The sequence below is a fragment of the Corvus moneduloides genome, chromosome 3 (assembly GCF_009650955.1).
Source record: "Corvus moneduloides isolate bCorMon1 chromosome 3, bCorMon1.pri, whole genome shotgun sequence".
Classification (NCBI taxonomy): domain Eukaryota; kingdom Metazoa; phylum Chordata; class Aves; order Passeriformes; family Corvidae; genus Corvus; species Corvus moneduloides.
The window spans coordinates 60,980,275-61,006,983 of record NC_045478.1 but is presented as its reverse complement, the minus strand read 5'-3'; the positions used below and the strand labels follow the sequence as shown (position 1 = coordinate 61,006,983).

The following is a 26,709-nucleotide window of genomic DNA, read 5'->3' as shown; positions in this document are numbered from 1 at the left end:
GTCAGATGTCCCAGCTAAGGATGCTGGGTTCAGGATGGGCACGTGTACTTGCAGTGAAGCGTGTGCTGCCAATGGCTTCACTGCTATGATACTTAACCAAGACAGATTAAAATTAAAAACATCTACAGTACTGCAATTAGTGCATCTCAGTGCTCTGCAGACAGGCAGCATCAAGCTAAGATGTGCTCCTGGAGTCAAGATTCCTGACATTGCACCTCTGTTACTTATGTCTTGGCAGGCAAATGCTGCTAGCCCAGTTAAATTCTTCTACTCCCATACCAAGCCCTGCAGATAATTATAGTGGAACTTTCCCATTAATTGGGAGGAACTTTTAAAGATATAAGGAAACAACATGTTAATTAACATCCTGGAGAGAGTCTAAACTCTCTGTATATTGCATGCATCTTGCAGCTAACAAGATTGTTTTAAGTTAGGCATACGAGGAAGTGTCTTGTGATTTTGTTTGGGTTTTTTGGTTGGTTGGTTGGTTTTTTTGGGTTTTTTTACCTTGGCAGGAATTTTAGCAGGATGATTTTCTAGAATTAACCTCTTCAAGTGAAGAATCCAAAGGCGTTTGTCTTGCTGTGACTTTGCCTGATAAAAAAATTGGGCACCATGAGAAGAATGCATTCCTGCACTATGCAGGGTGATAAACAGCATATGGACATGAGCCAGGTTACCCAGGGCAGGGAGGTTTCTCTTCATACCTGGACAGTATGTTGCATCTTAGGATTTTTGTAGTGGAAGACACTAAAGCTAAGTGGTTCCTTTGGTATTACTTCAACAAGCATCAGGTTTCCACACTGCAATGAAGAGAGAAAACAATGTGAATCACAGAGGAGTATTGGGGAGACATGTAGACAGCACATTACCACCTGCTCTCTGACATACCAGTATGTGAGCTTTGTATGCAAACATTTCATCCCTCTTTTTTGTAATTAGCAGCATCTTGTCAAAGAGGAACAACGTGCGCTCATTTTTGGCTCGCTGAATGCGGAACGTTCCTTCTAACACCAGCTCCCCGTAACTCGTGAGGTCTGGCCCTTTCCAGTTAGTGAGCAAACTCTGTATTTCCTGCAACAGATCAAAGAACAACAACCAAAATTAATTTCAGAGGTCTTGTTGAAACAAAAGACCCAAACGATCTGCTGATGCCATTCCCACTCTCCCATATAATCTTTAGCATCAAACAGCGGATGGTCACCAGACACCAGTACTGAGGTTGGTAGGTTATGTGTAACACTGCAGCCAGGTGCTTGGAGGCTCATTGCAAAGCCCAGAGTAAAACATGCCCCGAGTCCTGGTTACTGTCTCTGCATGGATCCAGCAAAGAGCTCTGATCTCCCTTGGGCAGCCTGCAACGTAAGAGCACAACCTCTGCTCCCCTTGCTCCCAATGGAAAACCTTTTGTAATTCAGTCATCAGTCTCTCTCACGCTCTCCTCTATGTCCCCAACCAATCTCTCTTAACATTTCCCTCTCACCCTGGGTATCTTCCTGAAGTTGTGTGGTCTCCCACTGAATGAATTATAATGCCATGTCCGTGTCCCATAGGCCCATCACAGAAGACACTTCTGTGAGGTGTTTGGATTGAAGAGATGATTCCCAGAAGACTAAAGGATGACAAGTGATATGGTCAACTGAACATCTCAATATTGGCTTGTATATTAATGATTTGTGTAGATACCACAGATATTTCTCACCTTATTTATTACTTAAGAAAAAAAAAGGTTGGAGAAACATCTAAGAACATCTTCACAAGACTGTGTCACTTAGCTATGGCTATTAGGTTTCCTTAAACTGCTTGTGTTTTCTGTCAATGGCAGTGACATAGGACTTAAGCATGGGACACCAAATTCTAAAAGCAGGCTAAACCTTTAACTAGGGAACTTTTTAAAAACATCCATCAGGCTTTAAACCTGGCAGCACTAGCAAAGCAGGGACAGATTGCCTCATCCTAGGTTGAGCCCTCTAGGACATTAGACTTTAATACAGCTTTCAGCTGGAGAACATCCCATTCCATTTGAAGCACCAATGCAGGCTAAAGCATTCACAGGAATAAAACCCCAAAGCAATCCACTTTGGACTATACAGGCAGCTGTTTAAAAAAAAAAGGAGAAAAAAAAATTTAAAAGTTGCATTGTATCAGATCTCTCCAGGAACTTAAAAAGTCAGGATACAGCACAGGGAACAAGTCCACCACTGTCGAGGGACACTTTGTGCAGGAACTGCTGTTGCAATACTTGCAGCATTACAGACCCCACGGCAGTGTGAGAGCCCGCAGAAGGCCTATCCCTATGGCTGCAGAAACAGGTTTACTTTTTTAAAGGGCAACTATGAACATAAATACTTTCCACAACCCCACACATTTGCCAGCTGAGCTCAATAAATTAAAAAAAAGCTTTTTTTCCCAAAAGCATTTAACCCTTATTTATTGCCAAATATAATTACTCAGATTTACAGTAGATTGTTGTTAAAAGTCATTAGCAGGCACTTCCAGCAATATGTGGCAAAGATTACCCTGCTGCAAGGAAGACACTGTCGAATCTTCCTTACAGATAAACAAGAGCAACACAAAAAAAAAAAATCATAAAAAAACCCCAAACAAAAACAAACAAACCGAGAAACAGAAAAAAGAACAAAACCACAAAAAGAGTGAATGAATGAATGAATTCAATTGACATTAAATAAAAAAAAAAAAGGGCAAATAATTACACGACATGGATTTCTGAAATGGGATAAGCTTATTACTCCCTTTTATAAACTAAAAAAATCCCCCCAATTTTCTTAAAGCAATATAAATATTGAAAATGTAACATAAAAGTATGGTTCACTGGGAACCTGGAAACAGAATGGGAGCAAAAATTCCACAAAAGAGCTTGCTCTTGATGCCAATATTTACTCAGGGTGTAGCTTTTGTTTCTTCTCCTCAAAAAAATCTTCATTTGAAGCAAAGTTAAGAGTTTTTCTGAGTATCATGTTTCTAGGTTTATGCTTTTCACAAAGCAACTGATAATGAGTCTTCTAAAACCCGAGAGGAAAGTACTTACACAAGAATCAGCAAAAGAAATGCCTCAAAACAAAATTAATCAGCACAAAGGGAAGAAATCGGAAACCACAGGATTTCTGAACAAAGCCATGCCCTAGGGTTGTACAGCAGCGCTGTACAATTGAGGGAAAGGAAGAAAGAAGAGTTATCTTAAGTTCCATATTACTGCAAAATAAATGCTTTACAGGATGCTGCTTGTAGGTTAGAGATGTCTGAGATTTTCCTGCAGCAGTTATGACCATGGTTTCCAAGATCAAACAGCCACAGGCATGCTCAACAGAAGTCTAAATTATGACTGACAAAGATTAAAAGAAAAGATAAACTAAAAAATGTTAATTGCATATATATTGACAAAACCAGCTCACAAACACCCATAAAATCTCTCTGGGAACTCACCTGGAGCCTGATGGCATGTTCATGTTTCCTCTTCATGTCATTTATATGCCATGCCACTCTCTGCATGGTATCTATGGCATCCAGCACCACATCATAGCCCTCAGTGTCCTTGTCAAGGTGGTTTTCTATTTCCTACAACAGAGGGAAAAAACCAAAGTCCCCATATTCCTAAGTGAACTTTCCCAGCCAAACGCAATGCTATGTTTTTATCAGTACTGTTTTGTCTCTGCATCACAATCACTTGAAGGCAACGTTCCCGCCTTTGTTACTGATGCAATGATGATTGCTGCTATCAATTTGAGTAACACGATGACGAACAAAGTCAAGCCTTTGGGGCCAGTTTAGCAGCAGTACACTTGCAGCAGCCAATGTGAGCAGAGAGGCACATAAAGAGAGCACAGCACACTGACAGGAGACTTTTCAGACAGCATTTAATGGCCTTCCTACAACACAGAACGTATCTACACACTTACAAAACCCTGATGGAATTACACTAGGCATTACTTTACAGTTGGAGAGTAGAAAAGCACCAGGCATTTTAAATAAGGATCAGTGTCTTTACACTTCACTAGAACATGACTCTCTAATAGGAAACAGATGCGGAAAATGTTAACAATAAAGTATGAATTTCCGAAACTTGCTTAACTCAATTCACTGAATATTGAAAGAGTTCCCACTTCCTCCATCATTCCTCTCCACAAAATTCTTAGCAGTCAGGGTGTTTATGTGTATTTAGTCCTTCTTTCAACCACCCCCAGAATTGCAACATGTGGAAAAACACTGTTCTTCATTGGAACAATAAATTTGTGTACAAAAATGTTTAATCATGACAAGAATTTTCCAAACAACTTCAGAATTACAGCTTTCAAAAAAAAGTGCTAATTATTTGGATGCAAAGACTAATTCAATGTGTCTAAAATAATTACCATAAATTCCCCACTCCAAATAGATGCATATGGTATGAAGTGATGAAGACAGAAAGTCTCCACATGTAGAAATCAAATACCCACAAAAGGAAGAGCATTTAAGGAAAACCAGAACCTTTCTAACCACCAAGCCTTGTACCAGAGGCAGGAACTCCAATGTGCAGCAGCCCTAAACGAAATACATTTCTTACGTGCAAAAGCAGGTGGTACTTGAGGATGCGCTGGACAGGTTTCAAGAGGTAAGAGCCCAGAGGCAGAGAATGCTTCAGTGCTTCTTGCCGCTCTCTGAAGAACTTGGCCAGTGCCTTGTTCCTCATGCACTCTGTCAGCACAGCCACAGACCTGAAAACATCAATACACAGCTTTAAGACACTCTGTTTCCATAAGTCTGTAAGTAAAGTAAAGAATTGTTTCCTTTTTAGCTTGTAAAAAGGGGCAGCAGGTTCCCATTCTAATAACTGCTTTTTCTGTTGTTTGGTTTGGCTTTTTTTTATTTATCTTGTGCATTCAGCTATGTTTCCCCTTGACATGCAACCAATCTCTCTTACTGGGAATTATAAAAGCAGCATTACAGAATAAGACCATCATTTTCTAAAGAAGGATAAAGCAATGAACCACAAGAATAGATAAAACAAAACTTCAGATAAACATTTCTTAAAAATTATTGTAATTTTTTTCTTTTTCACATAAAAGGTAAACTCTGTGACCATTCCTCCAATCTGGGAAAGGGAGAGGCTGATTTTTTTTTTTTTTTTGCATAGACTGTAATTTGCATTACATGAACCAGCTAAGGGAAAAAGGAAGAAAGGGAACCCATAATTCCTACCTTGGGTAGTTGGTGCAGTACTGTGTATATATGTGGAAATCTTCACTCTGCACAGGGAGGAAAGGTTTGCATATATTGAGATTTTGTCAAACTAGCAGCAAAAATGTGCAAGATAAAGATGATGATGTCAAGACAACACCTCCTCCAGTTCCTGATCAATGAATCATTCACTAGTCCTAACATGACCAGAATTTAATTTCATCTTTTTGCAGAGGGGGGAGATTTTTCCTTTACTTAAAAGAAAAACCAAGGTCACCTACACAGAGAAAAAACAAGCGGCTTTGCAACAAAGCCTTCAAGGTACCTTATGAAAATCTATGCACCTCAAGAAAACCCCAAAAAACCAAAAACTCAACCAAAATACCATTACTACACATACCTTCTTCAAACAGCTGGCTGCACTTATCTAGGTTTTTTTGTGTGCTGAAGCACACCCATATCATAGAATCGTAGAATATCCTAAGTTGGAAGGGACCTACAACTATCATCAAAGCCAACTCCTGGCCCTGCACAGGACAAACCCAAGAATCACACCATGTACCTGCAGCATTTACTGGGAGAAATAAGTTTCGCAGGTTATGTTTGGTGTGCCATTTTCAAGCAATTATAAATACTTTCACATTTGAGCACAGTCTAAGCGTGAAATTAGAAGCCAGAAAAGTGATTTTTTTGAAAAGTAAATTACGTGAAAGCAGACAGCTATTACCCCAACAAGTTGTAACTAGATCTGGGTGGGTTTCCACACTTGCCTGTCACACTGAAATTGCTCAGACTTAATGCTGACAAGCTTCTCAGAGCTAAAGTCTGAGTTTCATTTCTTTCCTCCCTGATGCCATGAAGATTTTTGCCTTTTCTTTTATACTCCTGTTATACCCCTGTTATACCTTTTTACAGCTTCTGTATTCCTAGTGCTTTTTGTCTACATTCTTAGACTTGTTTGTTAAGCTAAGAGACTAACCATTTTAGAGGCTTCGTAGCCAGGGATCAGTGTGCCCCAGACCCCAAGGTCCTCTCCAAAACATATTCTGTAAACTAAGATAGAACCATCCAGGGGAAGGTTCCTTGGGGAGGGGGGGCTCACTTGAACCTCTCATTGGGGAATCTTTGATAGATATGCTAATTAGAAAAGCCTATAATGTTATACCCAATGTTGGGGGGACACGGAAACACATGGGAGGAGAGAGACACAGAGACACAGGGAAAGACTCGGTGGGGTACATCTTGATGCATATGACCTGGACGTGTACACGTAAGGATCCTTAAGAATAAATACCAAGGTAAAATCCCTTTTCCCCTTCTAACCGTGTCTGCCTCTTGATTTTAAGACCAGGAAAAGGCATCATCCCCGGCCTAAGATTTTTTCTTAACAATCATCATTTAATTCCATGCAAGAACAGATTACCAGAAACATTCCCATGTGCTCTAAGTCTACATCTGCCTATTAACTTCTATCCCAAATAAGACACAATTTCTGCAGCTTACGGGAGTCTTAAAGGCTAAGAAAGCAATGCAGAAGGGCAAAGTGCTCCCCATATCAATCACTTTTTCTTTCCTACGCCCTAGACAGATAAAACACAATCCTCCAGCAGGAAATAAGACCCCAATTTCCACTCAAAGCATCTTCAGAACAGGCTCTGGCATTCTGCAGCACAATAGCTGTGCTCCAAGAGGGGCTGTCTCCCAGGGGTCATTGCTGGTGAATGGCAAGACCAAACATCTGCATTCACAGGAGGCACAGTGCTCTGAGGAGCACCACCCCTGGGGAGAGGGCTGACACAGGCTGTGGCTTTTGTTTCTCACTGTTGGGGTTTGGTTGTTTATCATTCAGCCATTCATCAGAAAGAGCCTTCTCAGGCAGTGCCCTTTGCCAGTTCCAACAGCACTGCTCTTGTCCCCCTCTCCTGGGGGTAAAGCAGGTTGTGCCATCCATCTCTCCACTGAGCAGTGATCCACGAGGACCCCGTAAAAAGTAAGATGTTACTCTGCATGAGTACAAGTCATTGCAATTCATTTCAGTATGTCTTACTGGATTTCAGTATTCTCTGTTCTGAAGAAAATAACTCAAGCAAACTTCTAATAAATGTTTCCCCAGGGGATTGTGATCCCCATTCACTCACTGGTGGGCTGTAAGCTTATTAAACTGCTCTTCTCTTAGAAGCCAACAAACCAACTAAAAGTAGTTTTGATACAAATACAGTTAAATAATTTAGCTTGGTTTTTCACACTTGAACTGAATTTGTCATCACAGCTAGTTTTTGTGGCAGCGTACCTACACCCTGTGTCCACATGCAGAGAAAGTGAGCCTGTGTCACAGCCAGTTCATGTCCATGCTTGGAATCCAGCCACAGCTCCAAACCCTCTCCACTCAAAATGAAGAATTAACAAACCTCAAAGAGCTTCAGATATTACACTGTGTAATTTTCTTTGGCAATACCAAACTAGCCAGCACTCCTAATAAGCCAGGGTGCTTAAGAGAGAACACAAAAGTGAAATTCAGTATGGTGGGAAAATGTAATTTATTTTATATATGCATATATTAATTCAAAGTTTTCATTTAGGGGATTTTGGTATAAATTTTAAGATATTCCCATGGCTATGGTAACAGAATAATACAATTTATAGAACTACTTCATAAGCAGAGTGAAGAACATTTTGAGCCAATTTATTTTTATGTATATATTCTGCTCTTATCACATGATTATTCTACTTTTCAAACAAAAAGGAAAAGAGTATCTGTTGTGAAATTTTAACCAATGAAAGTACTATCTGTAAAACAAACAAGGCCAAACATTTCAGGGTTATAGAGTAGGCTGTGTGCACATTCCCCTCAAACTCAAAAGCACGTCTGAAATCCCCAGGAGCCTTTTCACACTCTCGCTTTTTGGTTTGGTTTTTGGCTTTGGGTTTTTTTACACAAGGTCAGAACTACTTTTAATGGGGTTTTTTTTGGTTTTTAAAGAATTTTAGTCTAGCTATTAAATGGAACAAATTTGTATTAAAAGAAAAAAAAAAGAATTTCTTATGCCCTTGATACTTCTAAAGCTTAAGAATGGTTTTACAATCATCCTTGCTTTCTGAACAGACATAACACCAAATTCCGTACTGCACTTACATGTGTACTCGCTCCAGTGAGCCACAGCTCATTTCACCACACAGAACCATCAGAGAGCATTTACTTCTACTGAGCAATGTGAGCATAGTGCCAGGAGAAAGTCAAGGACATGTGTTTTGCCTCCAGGACGAGATTGTTGATACGCACTCAAACTTGCAGATCTCTTGTGAATCAACATCATACACCTTGCCCAGGCATTGGCTGGATTAATGTGAACATGTTGGGAAAGTGGCCAAGAGAGCCACGTCCAAGAGAAGTTCTTCCTCATCCGGACAAAAGTGCACTGCTCAGTACCGGAGCAACAGAAAAACCAGAACTAAGATGGATTTAATATCTTTCCAAATACTTTCACAATGTAAGGAAAGCACCAGCTATGCTCATCAGTATTTCTTTGGACATTCTTAAACTTGGTCAGCTTGAAAACAGTTTTGTTCATGTCAGCTGTCTTCAGGCCAGGTTAAAACTGATCTCTGCATAGAGACTGGAATTGCTCCAGAAATCAGTTTAAATCTGGGGGCCCAAAGCTGTTGTGGTAGAAGCTGCAAAAACCTGAGACTCAAGCTGAGAGCTTGTCCACACTGACTACAAGTCACCCTCAAGAGAAAAGTCAAGCATGAGCTCGAGACCCCAGCTATACTTATACTGGTGCCTCGCAGAGGAATCAATTCACTGCACATCTCTTCCACATACATTCCAAACCTTCCCTCAACTCTTGGTGCACTTTGCTTTTTTATAGCCATAAAAGGCACTTTAAAAGAAAATGGAGACTGAGAAAATGAGCGGTGTCAGTGTGCAAACTGAAGCCAATTGCCTGGATCGCCTCTTCACTAATGAGATGCTAAATTAAAGTAATTCTCCCTCTCCCCTTGGTTAAGCTGTTAGTGTGCCTTTCAGAAAACATATGTTCTGAATTTCTGGGGTGCTGAGTGAGAAGAGCGATGTGCCAGAATTCAGCTCTCCTTTAAAACAACTCACTTAAATGTAAACGTGTAGAATACTGAAGTCAATCTTCTAATTAACACTGGCATCGTTACTGTGAAAATGAAAGACCGAACTGGCAAAACCCCCTTATAAACAGTCTTCTGTGTGAATAATTAAGTCATAGCTAAGCTTGCACTGGAACCTTTTATCAGTCTCCAATTACAGTTTACCAGCAAAATGTCTCCAGGAACTTCTACATACTAGTGTTAATCCAGTTCTTCTAGACAAAGAGGGAGGACCAGAATTGGTATAAACTAAACTAGTACAACACTATCCTCAGAGGCAGGTTACTTCCATGCAGCAGCCATCCCACACTGTTAAACAAATACCCATCCACACCATCTTCATCTTGAGGCAGAAAGAGAAAGACAGCAATTCATGACTGGATAGCAGGTTTTAAAATAAATGTGCTTTTCTGCATTTGTGCCTATCTGCCTGAGAGTTATTAATGTAGTAAAACATTGGGAAGCAGAGGGATTCAATACAATGTTGTAGGTTGCTATTAAATATTTACATTTCCATAAAGTCATAGCTTTGCATCGTTATTTTACTGGTTAATGAGTTTTACTTTACTGGCTAGTTTAGACTAAAGACATTGCTGAAGTCTGTTAACAGATGAAAGCTGCCATTTTAGGGGCTATTTACTTTGGGCACTCAGCACAAAAGATGTTAAGATAATGATTCAAATCCACAATTATGTGTTTTTGTTCAAAGTACGCTAAAGTGTGTTTTGATAATCCTTTCCCTTAAAAGTGACAAGGCTTTTTACTACTCAAGCATGAAAGTTATACACAGGAAACACAGTCATGTATGATTGTGAGAGAGAAGTATAATATGCTATACAAGAAATTTTATTGAGCAAAACCAAATAACGAAGTCAAGTTCAAGGAGAATGATCCAAAACTTCAAAAATTAAGCTCCCCAGATGTCTTCACAAATATAAAACATTTTAGTCCCAACAAGCTTCGGAGTTATTTTAACCATAACTGTTCTGTTATACATGCAAACCAACTTCGTGTGACTTCACATGAATCCTAAGGAAGAAACAACTTTTACTTCATGCAGTTACTGAGCTTCATAAGAGTGCAAAAAGCAAACACAGTACCTACAGTGAAAACCTGTTGTACCTTAAAATTCCCAACACCTAGAGTGTATTCACAGTAGGGTGAAAAAATGGCACTAGATCCAGAGCTCGTGTAACCTAAGCACAGTTCCACTGGAAGCATTCAAGAAGCTCCAGCACAGCTACATCCATTAGCTAAGGCTGTGAGCTATGACTTCAGCATGAAAACATCCCTGTGCTTAACTCACAGTGAAGATCTAACGCACTCGAAGCAATGAAACAATAAATGGCCAAAGTCCCGTAAGATTGAAGGAGCACATGCTGCCAAAAAAGGCAGTTTTATTTCCACTTTTCAGTGCTGGGAAGACACAAGCAACCAAGAATGGACAACTGGAGTCTGTTAAGACAGTCAGCAGTTGCTGTAATGAAATCCTCATGGCCAAAATCAGAACTGTGGGGTATTTTGGTATTGTTTGATTTTGCTTTTAAGTGTTTGCACTTGTCTGGATGAACCTAAAAAATGCCTGTTAGTACTGCAATCTCCAGCAATTTCTGAGCCATCAGGCAGTTGCTTGCCAATAATACAAATGCTAAAAGCATTCGACAAGGGAACAAAAGGCACAAGCAATGATATGCAGATGGGTTTTGGAACTAATGGCCAGAAAGTCTACCAGACAAGCCCTTTCAGTTGGCCAATTTGGACAAGAACACAATTTTTTCCTGGACTTATTATCAGTTGCCCCATCTCTGTTTTGCATCCCAGCAGGAGTAGTCCCAGCAGTCCCAGCTATAAGCAAGAAATACAGCAGAAATATTGACCAGCTCCGAACTGTTTTATCTGTAGATACAGTGAAGGCCTCCCAGTTGGCCTTTACTTGCACAGGCACTCTGTTGCAGAGTGCAGTAATTCACAACTTTTTGCCCACCAGGACCACAGATCTTTTCTGTTAAGCTGTTTCTTAGTCAGCCAGACTCAGCATGCACATGGGGTTATTCTGTTCCAGAAGCAGGACTTTGCACTCGCCCTTATCCCATTCTCTCTCTCCTTCAGTTCAATCCAGGCTATCTGTAGCAATAACAATATGCCATAAACCCCACTGCAATGGGGCAAAAATGCATCCTACTTCTGTAGTAGTGGTGCCAACACTAAGGTCTCTTAATGCTTACAAAAGACCAATTACTAGATAACTTGCAACTTTCTCAACTCAGCTGAAGCAAGTGATCTGATGAAACAGCAGCACTTAGCTGGTATCATCACTTGAATTTGCTATAAAACCCCTTATGTCACAACAGTGCCAAACAAATTCATGGACCGTAATGAGAGAGTGGTCCAGTTAATCCTAAATCCATGTGTTAGACTTATTACATTGAGTGCTTGGTGCTGGCAATGCTGAGTTCAGGACAAAGTATAAGACATGACAGGCTTTGGCTTTTTGGTTTCTTTGGGGGTTTTTTTGTGTTTGTTTTTTCATTTCGGTTTTTTGTTGCGTTTTTTTTTAATACAAAAAGGCAAACACACCTATAGAGAGATTACCCACATTTAAACAACTACATGACCCCTCTTCCTCCAGAAATACCACAGAGATCGAATTATTTTTTAACACATTTGGGCTCTACAGATTCAAGGCATATGTCGATTCTCTGGTGAATTCTGCAGTGAACTAGCATCATCTATAGCTCAAATTATTTAATTTCTTGTAGTCCTACTCATTATAGCCATTCCTCTTCTCCCTGACTAGCTCTCTGTGTTTCCTACAATGAAGGCCGCCTCCTTCCCTGTATTTCTCCTGCACCTAACAATTTCCCTTACTCCATATTTTTTGCTTCAGTATCGCCCAACACAATCAAGATATCAGATCAATGTCCAGAAAATTCAAAGCATTTCAGAGAGAATGAGATTTGAATCTTAAGGCTAGATTTTGGGCCATCCCATTTAAAAAGAAAATTAAAGGTATAGTTGTGGGTTTCAGGAAAAATTCTCAGGAAACAATATGGCCACATTTTGTATGTTAATGTTACTACCTTTTCTAGGAATTCAGCCAAGTTTTATTCTCTAGTTGTTTTTAAGCTGACATGGCATAACTGGAGAGTATCACGTGATCATGCACATTAACAGATGGAAGTAACAAAGAGAACCCCTGTAACAGCTAACAAAAAAAAAAAAGCAACCCTAAAAATGAACTCAATAAACAGCTCCACCAGTTCAGATCCATTTAGTGAAGAAAACGGCACCTTTGTCTTGATTTTTTAGAAATGCAAATCAGAGGCATATCCCTCTCAATTACTAAGAGAAATTTTTTCCCTTTCCATAGATTTGCTGACTTTTCTTGGTTAACTTTACAAAAGCTATCAGAATTAGGTCTCAAAAGCTGATAAATCAATCTTATTTTCCCCACATCACTCTGCAGCTGGTGCTGCAGACTTACCTTGGAAACAAAACAATCTGCTATAGCCACAGGATCATTTTCACAGTTTTCCAAATCTTGCAGAAGTTCACTAAAACAAAGAACAGGAAACAGTAATTACGGCACACCTTGGAATAGACACACCTGTATATTCAGAACCAGCCAGTGCTGCACCATTCATGGCAGCACTTAATGATGCAGGGAGTACTAAAAAGGGAAAAAGAACCCCTTCGATGTCCCTCTTCCCCCCAGGTGCTGGGGTTTTTTTATTTGCAGGCAGAGGAGAACTATAAGGAAATGGTATTCCCACTATTTGAAAATTCAAGTTGCCAGGATAACCATGGTTGTTCTGCTAAGCTAAGCTGAGCCCCTTCCTTCAGGGAGATGTCCCATCCCTAGAAATACTCAAGGCCAGGTTGGATGGGGCTCTGAGTAACCTGATCTAATTGAAGATGTCCCTGCTTGTTGCAGGGAGGCTGGACCTAAGGGTCATCTGAACCTTAAAGGTGCCTTCCAACCCAAACTATTCTATGACTCTGTGACTGACAGCTCTTTTACAACAATCATAGTGGTGCAGTCAGACAGTTGTGTAGCTTGTATATCCACTAACGTGATGAATAAGAAAATTTACTGAAGCACGTGCACTGTCCTATAAAGACTTTTTATGTTCTACAAGTTTTACTTGACCAAGGGAGATGATGAACTGCTCTGAAAAATATTGGTGAGAACTAGGGATGTATTTTTCATACATGAAGAATGTTAAGAAGCTCATTCAGGAAAGTTAGTCTACTTTTAGCGTGTCTCTTCATTGAAGATAAATTGGTTAGCCTGAAAAAAGCTTTCTGGAAGGGAATACATATACATATACATGCATAAAAACAATACATGAGAGGATTTTATAATGTTGATATGCCAAAGAGAAAATTAATTCATTTGAACAAGAGCAAAGGAATAAGGGAGCCAGTTTGCTGTTGAATGAAACTCAGTTCTCAAAAGCAAATTCAGTGAAAGAAAAAGTTCAAGTAGAAGAAGAAAACCTCAAAGGTATCTCCTTGATCAAAAGAGTTTTCAGTCTTACTGAAAGATGTACTCAGAAAAACAAGAGAAGAAACTGAGTTTTCTGCTAAATTATTCTCTAATAGAATTTTCTTCTTCTCCTCACCCTCCTCCCCCCACCCTTCTCCCCCTGCCCCTACACACACACTCCCACAGATGATTTTTCATTTAGAGCTACCTTTCTCCCGATTCACAGCTGGTTCCCTGAACAAGTTTTGCCTAAGAGTTCCTATGCCTGTATCTAGGGAACTATCCTTTTCCCCTGTAAGCAGACACAGTTTCCCTCTGCATGTACAAAAACAGTAAACCAGAAGAGTTTCCTGGCTTGTTCTTTGCCTCTCTAATTACTGGAGGAAGGAAAGGGTGAAATCAATATGCAGTCACAAGGAACAAAGGCAAAGACCTCAGGTTCAGTGGTCACTAAGTCACTTTGTACAGTGACAATTTGACCTCTATACCTCAATTTCTCCCTTCATCAAAATGGGAATAAAAATATGACCTTTGCTTGATACTCCACATTCATGAAGCTCATTTACATCAGCAGAAGAAGCAAGCTGTAGCAATGGTGACCACAGCCATTTAGTTATACAGTCTGGCTGTGTCCCACAGATGAGTTTTGGAAATAACACCAAACATGTCAAACAGGCTGAGAGGATTCCTGCTGTCTGACAGCCAGACATTGTCCTGATGGCTTAGAGTATGTAGCACCTGGACTGTCATTTTATTCCTGCTGGTCTCTAGTAAAACCATGTTATTTCTCCTTCATGATACAGAAAAGGAACACTTAAAGATTTTATATATTCATGCAATGAGTCCATGTTTATGTGGTAAATAGACTAGTGGTTTGTGTCTTCAGCACCAATCCATAGTGTAAGGGCTGTTTTTGAAAGAGTTTGTTACCACTCTCTTCTGTCTCATCTGGCTGCTAAGAACACGACTGGTAAGAGCAGTCTGCCACTGTAAAAACACTAAAACTGTCATGCTCAGGCATCCTGAAAATCTTAAATAAATCCCTATAACACCAAGCTGACATGAGAAAAAACAGGGCTATTATTACAGGCTACATTTAAGTATGTGGCAGAAGGCAAGAAAAACAATAGAGAAAAATGTTGGTCCTGTTCACCTGAATATCCAGAGGTTTTCTGCTGGTCACAGCTCTTGGCCTCTGCAACAGGCTTGTGCCAGCCAGGCAGGCAGGGAGCACAAGCAAGCACTGGTGGAGGAACTCCATGCTCTTTCAGCTGAATCACTAACAAGATTCAGACTGAAGCATGACACAGGTGCCAGTGCCACTTAAGACCACGTACTGAGCTATATAGCTTGGGTTATTATGGGCTGGGAAAATCTGAATCTGTATAAACATCATCTGGAGCTAATGCTAACTCCTTTGGGATAAGAGAAAGAAGCATAAAGACTGACAATTTTGCATACAGTGCATTCATTGTATTTTCAAATGAATGAAAGTCTTATTACAATGCCTTTTAGGATGCTTTAATTTTTTGGTTTTATGATAGCTTCTCCTCAGAAGAAGCCAGACCTTACCACCATGAAACCCAGAAAGAAATAGTTTTTCGAAAAGAGATCATAATCACGGGACTCGCAGTTACCATGATGACCATCATTTTTGCCATTCAACACACCACCTGAAAATCCTAGGTAGTTTAGCTGAAATGAAATTTCTCAGATCAGCAAGTCTGAAAAAAACCCAAGACTGAAACCTTTGATTATTGATTAATGGTCAAATTCAAAGTTGAGAAAAACAAGGTAATTCTGAATCTATAAAATCATGCTCCCAAAAAACCCATCTGAAACTACTAACACGGAACTGCCAAGTGGACCTTTTTTCTGAAGCTAAGAATAAATAAAAAGGCTCCAGAGTATGTTTAGGACCCAGAATGCCAAATTTCACACAGGAGTAAACTTAATCCTTGAAGCTATACTGGGATCTACAGTGATTGTTCAGTTTTAAGAACTCACAATTTCCAAGCAGAACTTCATATCAGAAGGCCTGAAATACATTAGCAATATACTAGAGGACAACTTCCCAGTGAGTTTTAACCATTTTAACACATCTATCTCTAAAATTGCCCCAAACTGCTTTTTTCTTTTTTTTTTTTTTCTTTTTAACTGCTGCAATTTTTTTTTTCCACAGCTCAGTAATTCTGTATAACAACTGATCCTACTTGAAAGTATTTTTAGTAGGTAATATCTGCAGTGAAGCTGGCATAAATGTATCCTAGCTCTCAAGTCTGTCATTTTTCTAGCTTTTGAAGGATCAGAGAATATAACAGCCAGGACTGTGTTTTTCCATTCTGTGACCACTGGGAATCTGTAAGCTCACAATCATTGTCTCATGGCTCTAAAACAGCCCATGAGCCTGTTTTAGCATGCTCCCACTATGTATTTTCCAGCTGTTAGACATTCAGTAAAGTCAGTTGTTGCAGCTCAAGCAGGACACAGCAGCTTTCTAGTTAAGCATATTTCCATTACCCTGCAGTAGCTATTTTAAGGTTCAGGAAAAGACTTAAGATTTCATCTTTGTCCATATATTCTGAATAGATCCATTCTCACTCTTTCCTTTGACACTAAACAGCAATCCCAGCAGTTAAAGCCCTTAAAAGTAACTACCCATGACAATGGAAAAACATTGAAGATGATCTTTGACACAAGTGCTCCAGTTCAGAATCCTCTTTTGAATCAATTAAATTATCTGTTGTTCTTCAAAGAACACAGTAGTTTGGGAGATGTCTTGTCAACTACAGCAAAGCTAAGACAGCTTTTACAGGAGTATTGGGATATAAAAGAAGTGAGAACTTCATGTAAATATATTTCCTGTATCTGTTGAATATTCAGGTTTTTCTTAAATGCTGAATAAGTTAATAATTTTTATAGTAACAGAGGATTCAGACAAAAGTACCAGCAGCATGCTCTTAAAACTGCAGATACTGAGATCCCACACAATGTGGCACCAGCCATGCAAGCAAGAAATTCTACTTCAGGCTCCCAATATACAATAGAATCTCATCTGCAGAGTTTTAGAGAAGGCTGAACAGAAAACTTCAATGAAGGAAAGGTACTTGAATACAGTTCAGAGAAATTAATTCAGGGAGTACCTACTAGCATAAACCACTACAAAAGCCAGATCTAGGTGATGTACATAGGTACACAAAAGGAGCCAATATAGTAGAGACAAAACATCTCTTCATTAAGGCAAGAATTTCTTTTACAGTGGTCTAGCATTATGCTCAGTTGAGGCACAGAGCAGGTTAGGCTTACATTCATGTAAATACCCACCATAAAAGCAAAAAAAGGTAAATGGAGACCACACTTGATTCATCAAATAAACAGCTAAAAAAATCTGGTCTCAGCAAACCAACTTTGCTTAGAACTAAAATTAGACCATTTCTCAATTTATAGATCTTGGCCATTTTAAAGTGATAAAAGTGTACTTGGCTGGTTTGCTCCCTCTTGTTAACACAGGCTATTGAACTGTTTTCATTTAGTTATGTATGAATTTACCTGTTGAAATGGTAGATATCCCGTATGTTTCCAAACAGGGCCGATCGCTCCTCTGTTCCCAGGGAGAGCTTGGTCTGATCAGTGATACAGTCAAGGTAATCCTACAAGAGAAACGAGAGGGAGGTCTTCAGACATTTCCTCCTTTTCTAGATCAGTAAACAGAGCTATGTTTTATTGTACAAGATGAGTCTCTTCATATCAGTTTCACCTTATTATCACAATAAAGCCTTCAGCAGCCTCTCTGTGAACAGTCACTCTATTATGAACAGTAACAGTACTTACCTGTTCCCTGAAACCAAGAAAATAACAAAAGACTGAAAGCTAAGTTATACCTCTTAGACGGGACAGCCAACGTTTCTCTTGCTTAGTGATAAACAAATGTTTTCACATTTCATTCACAGTGGCAGTTTAATTGATCATTTGGCTGGCTCAAAGACAAAAAAATGTAAAAGAGATAAAGAATGTAATTTAATGCAGTCTTAGTAACAGAAAAGCTATATAATGAAGAACAGAACAGAAAGCACACAGCAACAGAGGCTCAGAAAATCAACCAGTGAATAAATTGCTTTTTAAAAAATTCATGGTTACCAAAGAATGCAGAGTATGTAGAAGATCTCAATGTATCTGCGTCCATGCAATTTACCATGCATAGAGTTACACTGCAAATTACATTGCTATATACTCTAGCAAAGATTTCTTTTTGCACTTACAAGACTGATAGTCTCATCCAGGGACTTTATTTGAATAAGAACATGACAGCTAGAAAAGGCTCAGATCAGCAGTGCTCTGGGAGAACAATTTTCCCACCTCTTCCCTCACTTCGATAAGAGATCAATGTCACCTTTCATTCTGTTGCTGCTACAGTATTAAAATTCTCACATAAGGGCAAACAAATCCAGCAGGCTATTTAACTAACTACAACTCATAAAACAAGAAACCTGATGTGCTGCCACATTCATGAAGAAATTCTGCTGGAGTATGGAAATAAAAGTGAAAACAGCTGAAATAACGTGAAATAAAAATAAATAAAATCCTTTAGCCTGTGGCTAGACAATGTGGTGTGGCAATCTCCCAAAAGCAACACAGCATTCCAGGGTGCTGCAAGAAAGAAACCCTGCAAAATGCCAGCAAGACCACGAAGACTTCTAAGATATAACTGTGTTCCAGAGTCGTAAAGAAAAAGGTATTATCCTCTGTGTAAATTCTGTGAAGACAAACGGTTTGCATGAACCAAGGATCTGACTTTTGGTTTCTAGATGTCCTCATAAGGAAGGTTAAGAATTACAGTGTTTAAGCCTTGTTATGTGCCTCCATGCCCGTATCCTTCTGTTCAACTGAAATAGCGTCAGCAAAGTCAGAGGTGTAACCAAGATTCAGGTTTAGGTATCAGCAGAATTTCCTGTCCCTTCCCCCTATCAATAATCCACACTGATATCACCTCCAGTTAAAGACACCCCTCACCACCCCCAAAACTCAGTACTTTTTTGCCAGGGGAAAGCAAGTAAGTCTATTCCAAGGTAACCTCAGTGTCTTTAAGAAAAGCACCGAGTGGCAGTAGGCAGGTCCCTGGAGAGCCATGTCATCTCTCCTGTGACAGCATCCAACCTTACTCTACCTTCCCTCCTGGCTGACAGCAGCCTCAGAGCCCACACCTGTCCTTGAAATGTATTTGTGCAGGAAGTCTTTGGAACCACATCCACGGGCTCCCTGAACTTGTCTTCAGCCTTTTATTTATACTCAGAAGCTGCAGAAGAGTAAAAAGGTTCAGGATGGTGCGGCAGACAGGACTGCAGGAAGCAGTACACTAGGTCAAAGGCAGAAGTAGGTGATATATTCAGGGCTACTCCAGTAATACTATTAAACAAATAACCTTTTCTGACCACAAACATCATCATATAAAAGCAAAGAACAGAAAAGCTCCAGTGGAACTGCAATCCTCTGAAAACATTTTTAGCACTGCAGGGACACTGCAGCACCCTGAGATGATATGACAAGGTTGGGCTGCAGAGGAATGGAAATCTTTTATTAAGTATCTCCATACAGCACATTTAATTAATAAAGAGGAGTTCCTTTCCAATTCATTCATCTCAGCATAGCTGGAGCTTGGGTTTCTTCAAAACAACAAACAGTCCACAGTTATTTCCAGTATTGTAGACAGTGTTATATGCATGACCTGGTTTTTGCTCCTTTTGTTCTCTTATCCTGATTTTCCTCCACATATACATACTTTTCTTAGTCTTTTACCAATTATTAGTTAGAAAGAGGGAACCAGGTACCTTTCTAATGTTGCTGCCAAGCAGCAGCCTGCAGGTGCTTTGGCAGTTTTCCTGCACTCCTGTAACATATGCCAGTATCAGCCTATATACGCCACCTACCCACATTCTGTGCTCTCTCTTGCTGAAGTTCCTTCAGACTGTGCTTCAGGCCCCCTTCTCCACCCAGCCTCAGATCAGAAACAAACCAGAAACTACTGGGAGGATTTGTGCTTACCTAGGGTAAGGGGAGATGGTTATTTGCTCAAAACGCTTGGGATTCAGAGCTACCTTATACCTCACCTCATACTGCTAGGAAATGACACGATCTGGGAACTGCTTTACTGGTTTAGCTCTCTATCTTTGTCAATATTGCTGACTTGAGACTACAGACAAGTTTAGGTTGGTGTTATTGGTGTAAGCAAATACCCGTGGTAGACACAAACAGCCTGGTGTGGCACTGACAGTAGGGTAGTCACAGCAGCAAAAAGTGCCAGGTATCCATATTTTTGTAAAAAGGTGGACATTAGACAGTCTTAACATAGTGCTGTCAGGAACACCAGGCCCAGCACAGCAGCACACTGCTTGCACTGACTCAGCCAGTGGGACCTGTCTGATTACACTGCTTTATAGTCACGTGTGCTCTCATAAAGGCTTCATGAACTCACCCAGGAAACAGATGCAGTATTGGCATATAACGTCCTCTGCAAGGACAACACCACAGCCAGATCAAAGCTACCCACACGTGGAGGTTTTCCTAATTATTTCTTAGCAAATGGTACTTTACCCCCATGGTAGTCACTGCTGTATATCAACAGCTGTTACCATCTGCAGCCATAACGAAAGGTTTGGAGCTACAAGATAACAGGGCAGGCTGCAAATGTAATGACATGGTGCAGAAATCAATGAAATTTATCAGAACAGAGTACTGGCCTTATCCACTTTATTTATTTCTTGTCAGCATCTATGAACCCTCTGTCGGCACCGAATGATTTGTTTATAACCTTTGCCTTTTATTGCTTCTCTGCAGTTATGGCATAAACATTTAGGTTACTTTATAGGAGAAAAAAACCCCTCACAAATGTCAGTCTCTTTAGATTGATTTATGGACCATGGTTTGGTCTCATGGTATTGCACAGTTTTCTCCTCCCTTTTCATTGAAATTCTCCAAAAACTAGGAGAGTCTTGCCAGACAGCCCTGCCTTCCTTGCTGGGTTTGATGTTCTCCCCATTTGTCTTTCATCATGCCAAATCCATCAGAAAGAATGTCTGCTAGAAGTTGCATATCTTGACTACTGTCTCCTCCTCCACAAAGAAAAAGATCTCTAGAGGAATAAAATGACGAAAACACTAACCTCAGAGGCTAAAAAAAGATATATTTATTATATGAATTAGAAATGAGAGAAAACTGTCAAGAAAAGCACAAAATAAACAAAATTATTTTCACATATTGATTAATGTTTTCCATGACTTTAGAAACCAAATGCGAATTAGTGGGACATTTTCATCTAGCCACCCAGCTTTTCCTTTGAACAGACACACACCATACTCATGGACATATTTTTGCCCAACTGCCCCCTACACAACAAAGATGTGTTTGGCCAAAATCACATGGCTGTGCAGAAGAGGAACCACTGAGACAGCTCAGCAGCCTTGGCCACCTAAGCACTACTTCCACACCACTTGGAGGAAAAGGCTGCAGGCCAGAAGGAAAACATGCCGCAGAATGGATCCTATTTGTACCCTGCTAGCTAGAGCCATGCTGCCCAAACTAGCCACACACTTGCAAACAAAGAAAGTTGGGCAACAGATGTACACTAAAATAGGCACTATAAAATGCTTTCCAGTACGTATTCTGCTAATTATATAGGTAACTATAATATGTACCAATTCACCTTTGGCCGGATTCTTTTCCTATTCTTTTTTCCCCCATTATTTATTTTATTTATTAATTTATCCAGCACGTATAGCAGCATACTCTGAATGCCTTGTGGTTCAAAAAATAGCATGCTTTCCATACAACAGGTGGCCAAAGATGATGAATTTTGGTCAGGGCAGCTCATAGCAGCTCTATTCAATTATTTAAAATACTGCTGTGCTCTACAAAGGCAGTGTGCGTTTGTAAACTAAACATACTTTTCCTTCTTGCTCTGGTTCTTTTGGCTATGAGTCCTAGGGCTGATTGAAACCTAAAAAAATGCTTGCACTGTCCACCATACAGATTCACTACATGCAAACCCAGAAACGTAAATAAAGAAGAAAATTTCTGTGAGCATGTCTTTCTACTTTCTGCTTTTACTGGTATATGCTGGGGTTTTTAAAAAGACATCTGAAGCTGGAAAACCCTCACATAGGCCAAAGGCATGGACAGGTCTGAAAGCCCAGCACCTACCTGAGACTATGCACAGTAAGGCACGGCACTGTCCTGCCACTGACCAACAGCCTAAGCCAGGGCCTTTCTGAGAACAACACAGACCTAGAGACACAGCCTCCTCTGCTCCCCTCAGCAGTGTGAGCAGAAAGCTCCTGCACTCCATGTGCTTCCTCCCCCGCTCTTCCATTTGCTTTATATCCCAAGGCACCTTGCATGTAAGACTGCCACTTGTCAGCAGCAGCAAAGCTCTGCCCTTGTGGGAAATGGATGCGTCAGGCCTTGCAGGTAGGCTTCAAAGGACACACACCCACATGTCGAAGGACATGGTTGGAGAGCACTCACTCTGCCATCAAGGGAAAAGGACATGGAAAAGACCTCCTGGTACTGACAGCCAGCCACCCTCCAAATGGGAGCAGCCAAAGTAACCCTTGCTTTACACAATCTGTCACGAGATGTAGTTTGTGATTGATTTCTTTCCTCTCCGATATCCCTGCAGAAGAGCAGAGTCTCTGAGCTGGCAGGAGGCCACCTAACCAGCACCAGTCCTCTCCCCAGGCCCTGGGTGGATGGTGGAAGATCCATATTGAGCTCACTTGTGCTTCCAGCCAGCTTCCTCAGAAGTGCCAATCTACACGTGCAGCTGGCTCACACGCGGCCCGCGGGTAGCGGCAATAAAGCGTGACACAGTAAGGTGATATGCTGCTGGCTGACTGCATGTGGAAAGGGCAAAGATTGACGGTGGGAGCACTCGTGAGAACATGGTATGAGGAAAGACTAAAAATAGAGAAGCACACGTAAGTTTTATTTCCACTGTTTAACATTGCAGAGTAAGGTGATCATGACCGAGATCTCCCCACACTTTCCACAGTTAGGGGTCTGTAAATAAGTTAAGTTAAAGTTAACAGTATTAACTTAAAGTTTACCCACAGAAAGGGATTTAAAAAAACCCAGTATTTTTTTTCTATGTAGCTATTCCTGAGGGACAGATTTTCAATAATCAACTTCCTCACCTATATTATAGATTATTTATATATTAAAGCACTGTCCCATTTGCAGCTACTAAGGCCTGGAAGCAGTGACCCCTAGTAGGTCCCTCTGGCTTCATCCACATGCATGGAAAGCCACAGGGGGAGTGATGTGTCAGCCAAAATTAGCAGTGAGGAATTCCTGAGTCCTAACACTATGCCTTGCACCTCGAAAACACATGCTTTCTTTGGTTTAGGCTGCCTTTGAACAGTTGTGCCCATGGAGACGTGGGCCCAGGCATAGTCATATACAAAGCTGGAAACTTCTAGGGCACATCAATGTCAACAACACAACGGTCAGGAGATCTTGTCACAGGACTTCAAGCTGTCAGAGCACAGCTAGTCTCAGGAAATGAACTAAAGAATTTGCCCTGGAAAACCTTGTCAGTGAGAGGTCCCTCAACACTCTGTTGCACTGAATCCATTCATTGGGGCCCTGAGCAAGGACAACTGTCTCACCAGCATGCATGGCTGGGAGATAGCAGAACAGCTTCCTGCAGCTGTGGGTTCCCCCTCACTGCTTTAGAGCCTGAGCCTTTAAAGCAAGCTCTGCATATCCTCCTGCCCCTGCTCCAGTGTCAGAGGATGCCCATATCAATTTCCAGCACTGCCCCACAGCTCCCTTCTAGGACTGGGGTGGAAGGAGGCACATGTCCTACATTGCCTACTCCACCAGTCCAGGGTCTTATGTCGTTTCTTTTTGCCCAATGCATGCTTTCTTCTTGTGTCCCATGAGCCATTTTAGCAGGAATGCTGTGCCTATTAAGGTTTCTGGGGCCATCAAAACCTGTCACCAGCTGATCCAGCATTGGACTGTCAGCCTGCCTGGATGGACTGTTCTCACGGATTTTTGCCTTCTTTGTTGTAGTAAATTTTTGCTCTAATGAAAAACAATCCAAGTTCAATAATATTCCTTTGTTCAACTGCAGGAATTCCATGCTAAAATCTCCCATCTTAAAAAGACACCTTGGAAGGCAGGCTGTCAACTAAATCAAACTGTAATTTGACAGAGAGGCATTAAAAGCACTCAAACTGAAACTGTGATTCATGGATTGTACACAGATGAGCCCTGTAAATGGTCCAGCATGTGTAAAGATGATTATGAGTAAATCACTTGGAACAGAAACTCACGTGAAACCCGACTTAGATACTTCAGCACACTAACTTATTGAAGTTGAAGCCCACTGATTAAAACCATGTCCAACATTTATCTTCAGTTATCAGCCAGCACCCACTGCCAAATCACATCAACAAGATTTTTTCCCAGAAGCTGTCACTCAGAACTGCTGCTCAGAGGTGTGGTAAGAAGCAAGTTTGGTGCACAGGTGGGATTACAAATGCTATCAGTAGTTTACTGATATGTCATTAAGGAGTTATGTAAGGCCCTCATCTAATGCCTTTCTAAAGTTAAGAGGAAACACAGAAGAAATAAGCTACAAATGAAAATAATTAACAGTAATTAGTATTTCAAATAGTTCGAGGCTGCTAGGCAGATGAAAGGCTCTAAAGATTTCTAGATCTACATCATTGGTGTCAATCATCATTCAATAATCTCAATCTTTTTCAAAAAAGTACCAGCTGAAAGTGTTTAGTAATTATAAATTTAAAAAAAATTAAAGTTCACCAGGACATCTATAAATTAATTATCACAACACAGTTTAGTTGGTCTGATTATAAGCTTACTGAACCATAATCAAACAAAATATTGAGAATCATTAAGGCATATTTGGCCTCCCAATGTATTAATTACTCAGGAAAAGAGCCTGAGTCTTCTGGTGTATACCCTTGCCCTGTTAAATAAACTTTCTCCAATTTGTAAGGCAAATGAATGTTAACTTTTTTTAAAAGAGATCTCAATATGCTTACAAGTTAAATGAGACATTCCAGAAGAGAAATGTTTATTTTAAAACACAAGAAAGGAAACTGAAAGAGTCTGTTTTCCAAAGAACGAAAATGCAAACCCAGCAAAATGGAGAAAATCTGCACATATCCCAAACACACATTTATCTTAACCTTAGTAACCACATGATTCCCAGAGGCTTTTGTTATTAATATACGAAGAGCAATGAAATGGAACTTTATAGTAGTGGGTGGTTTGCAAGGAACAACTTTTTAAAAGTGTCTTATTTGCAAAATGGTCTTCTCATGAAACCAGGAAAAACAGCAGCTACCTCCACACCTTAATTTGCAGGAGTGGTAAGAGCGGAAAAGAGAGAGACTACTATGTGGTTTGTTAAGCATTCAGGCTTAAAGGTCATTAATTACTAGAACACTGTTCACTGACAAGTAATATTTAATAACAATGATATAACAACTTTAAAAGTAGTCAAATGTTTCCATGGACCAAAATGGAAACGATTATAACACACAAAGAAAATTCCAGAAACTATGGCCTGGCTGGAAATGCAGAAATGTCTTTGCCTTTAAGACGTCACCTCCACATGTTGAAATTTCTTTACAGAAAATCCCAATCATTCTGCAAAAAATATATAATCTCATTAAAACATTGTAATGTTTACTGGAAATTTTGCAGCATAAGCTATACTTCCTCTTCCTGTCTCTCAGCTCTCAGACCTCTTCCTCACAGTTTTCCTGTCTACTCTATAAACTTTTGTAGAGCTGCTGCTGCTCTGTTCTGTGGAGCTCCTTATCCACTGCCAGTAAGCAACAACAAGATGGAGGGCAGAGGTGAACAGACCTCTCTTTTGTTACTTCCTGAATCCCAGAAGGGCTCCATACATCCCCCTAGGCAGGGATACAACCTTCCGCTCCAGCCTCAGTGCAGTCACAGGATTGACGTTTCAATCCTGGAGTCCCCTGCCCACCATCAGCACTCCTAAATGGCACACTCCATATTTAAATTACAACTTCCACTGGCCTCCCTGCTCCCAAAAGAATAAAGCTTTCTGGAACAGAAGATTAACTTTCATCCTTTTATCTATATTCATTCACATTCAGCAAATGGGTAGGAGGTTGCAGACAGCATGGCCGAATGATTTACGCCCTGCTGCCAGAAAAGGGAGGACAAGAGCAACAGCAGCCAGGCTTTTCGGCAATTCTGTGGCTCCCTGGAAGAGCAGCAGCCCTCCCTGCTGCTTCTCTCCCACCCACAGCTTAAGAAAGGCTCACTGTACATTTATAGACAGCTCATTTATTACTGCAGTGTAACTCACCCTTCTGTGCTGTCCAAACACAGAGCTTGCCTTAAAACAAACCCAAAGCTGTGGCTATACATTTGTGCTGTCTTAACGTTTGCAGTCCCAGTCAACCAGTGAAACTCTGCAACCACCTGACAAAGACCATCTCTGTCCCAGCAAGTTTCTACAAGGTAGCTGTAAGAAAAGAACTGGATGCAAAGTACAGGTGAAGGAAACAGAAGGCAGCACTGACATTTTATTCAGTGTCTTTTAAGTACTTGGGAACATGCTGAATAAAAGAAATCTATGAATGCTGCCAGCAGAAATAAGACTGAAGTAGTGATGATGCAGATAAGAAAAGCTATGCATCAGTATATTTAACCCTGGCTTTGCGTATTTCCTGTGAAGTTAGTTTACAAACAGCTCCCTTTCATGCCGCAGCATAAGCAGACGCTTACACCACACAAGTTGTTTATTAGGTTACTTCTGGTTGTCCACAACACATTATATTACTACTGTACAGCTATAAACCTCTTTTTCCAAAACCCAGAACCATTCCCATCCTTCCCAGAAAAGCAAGGTTTGGGTT

At 40.5% G+C, this 26,709-nt stretch overlaps 1 protein-coding gene across 3 annotated transcripts in view; it reads right to left on the bottom strand.

Annotated features, from left to right (window-relative positions):
- The window catches only part of PLEKHG1 (pleckstrin homology and RhoGEF domain containing G1), a 127,548-nt gene that overhangs the window by 12,514 nt on the left and 88,325 nt on the right, over positions 1-26,709 (bottom strand). For all 3 annotated transcript variants that reach the window (XM_032101844.1, XM_032101842.1, XM_032101843.1), the window contains 8 exons: positions 17,333-17,433; positions 12,779-12,848; positions 5,197-5,243; positions 4,562-4,712; positions 3,445-3,576; positions 892-1,074; positions 708-803; positions 508-594 (listed from right to left, as the gene is read on the bottom strand). In XM_032101844.1, coding sequence (XP_031957735.1) covers positions 508-594; positions 708-803; positions 892-1,074; positions 3,445-3,576; positions 4,562-4,712; positions 5,197-5,243; positions 12,779-12,848; positions 17,333-17,433 — 867 coding nt within the window. The remainder of the gene's footprint in view (positions 1-507; positions 595-707; positions 804-891; positions 1,075-3,444; positions 3,577-4,561; positions 4,713-5,196; positions 5,244-12,778; positions 12,849-17,332; positions 17,434-26,709) is intronic.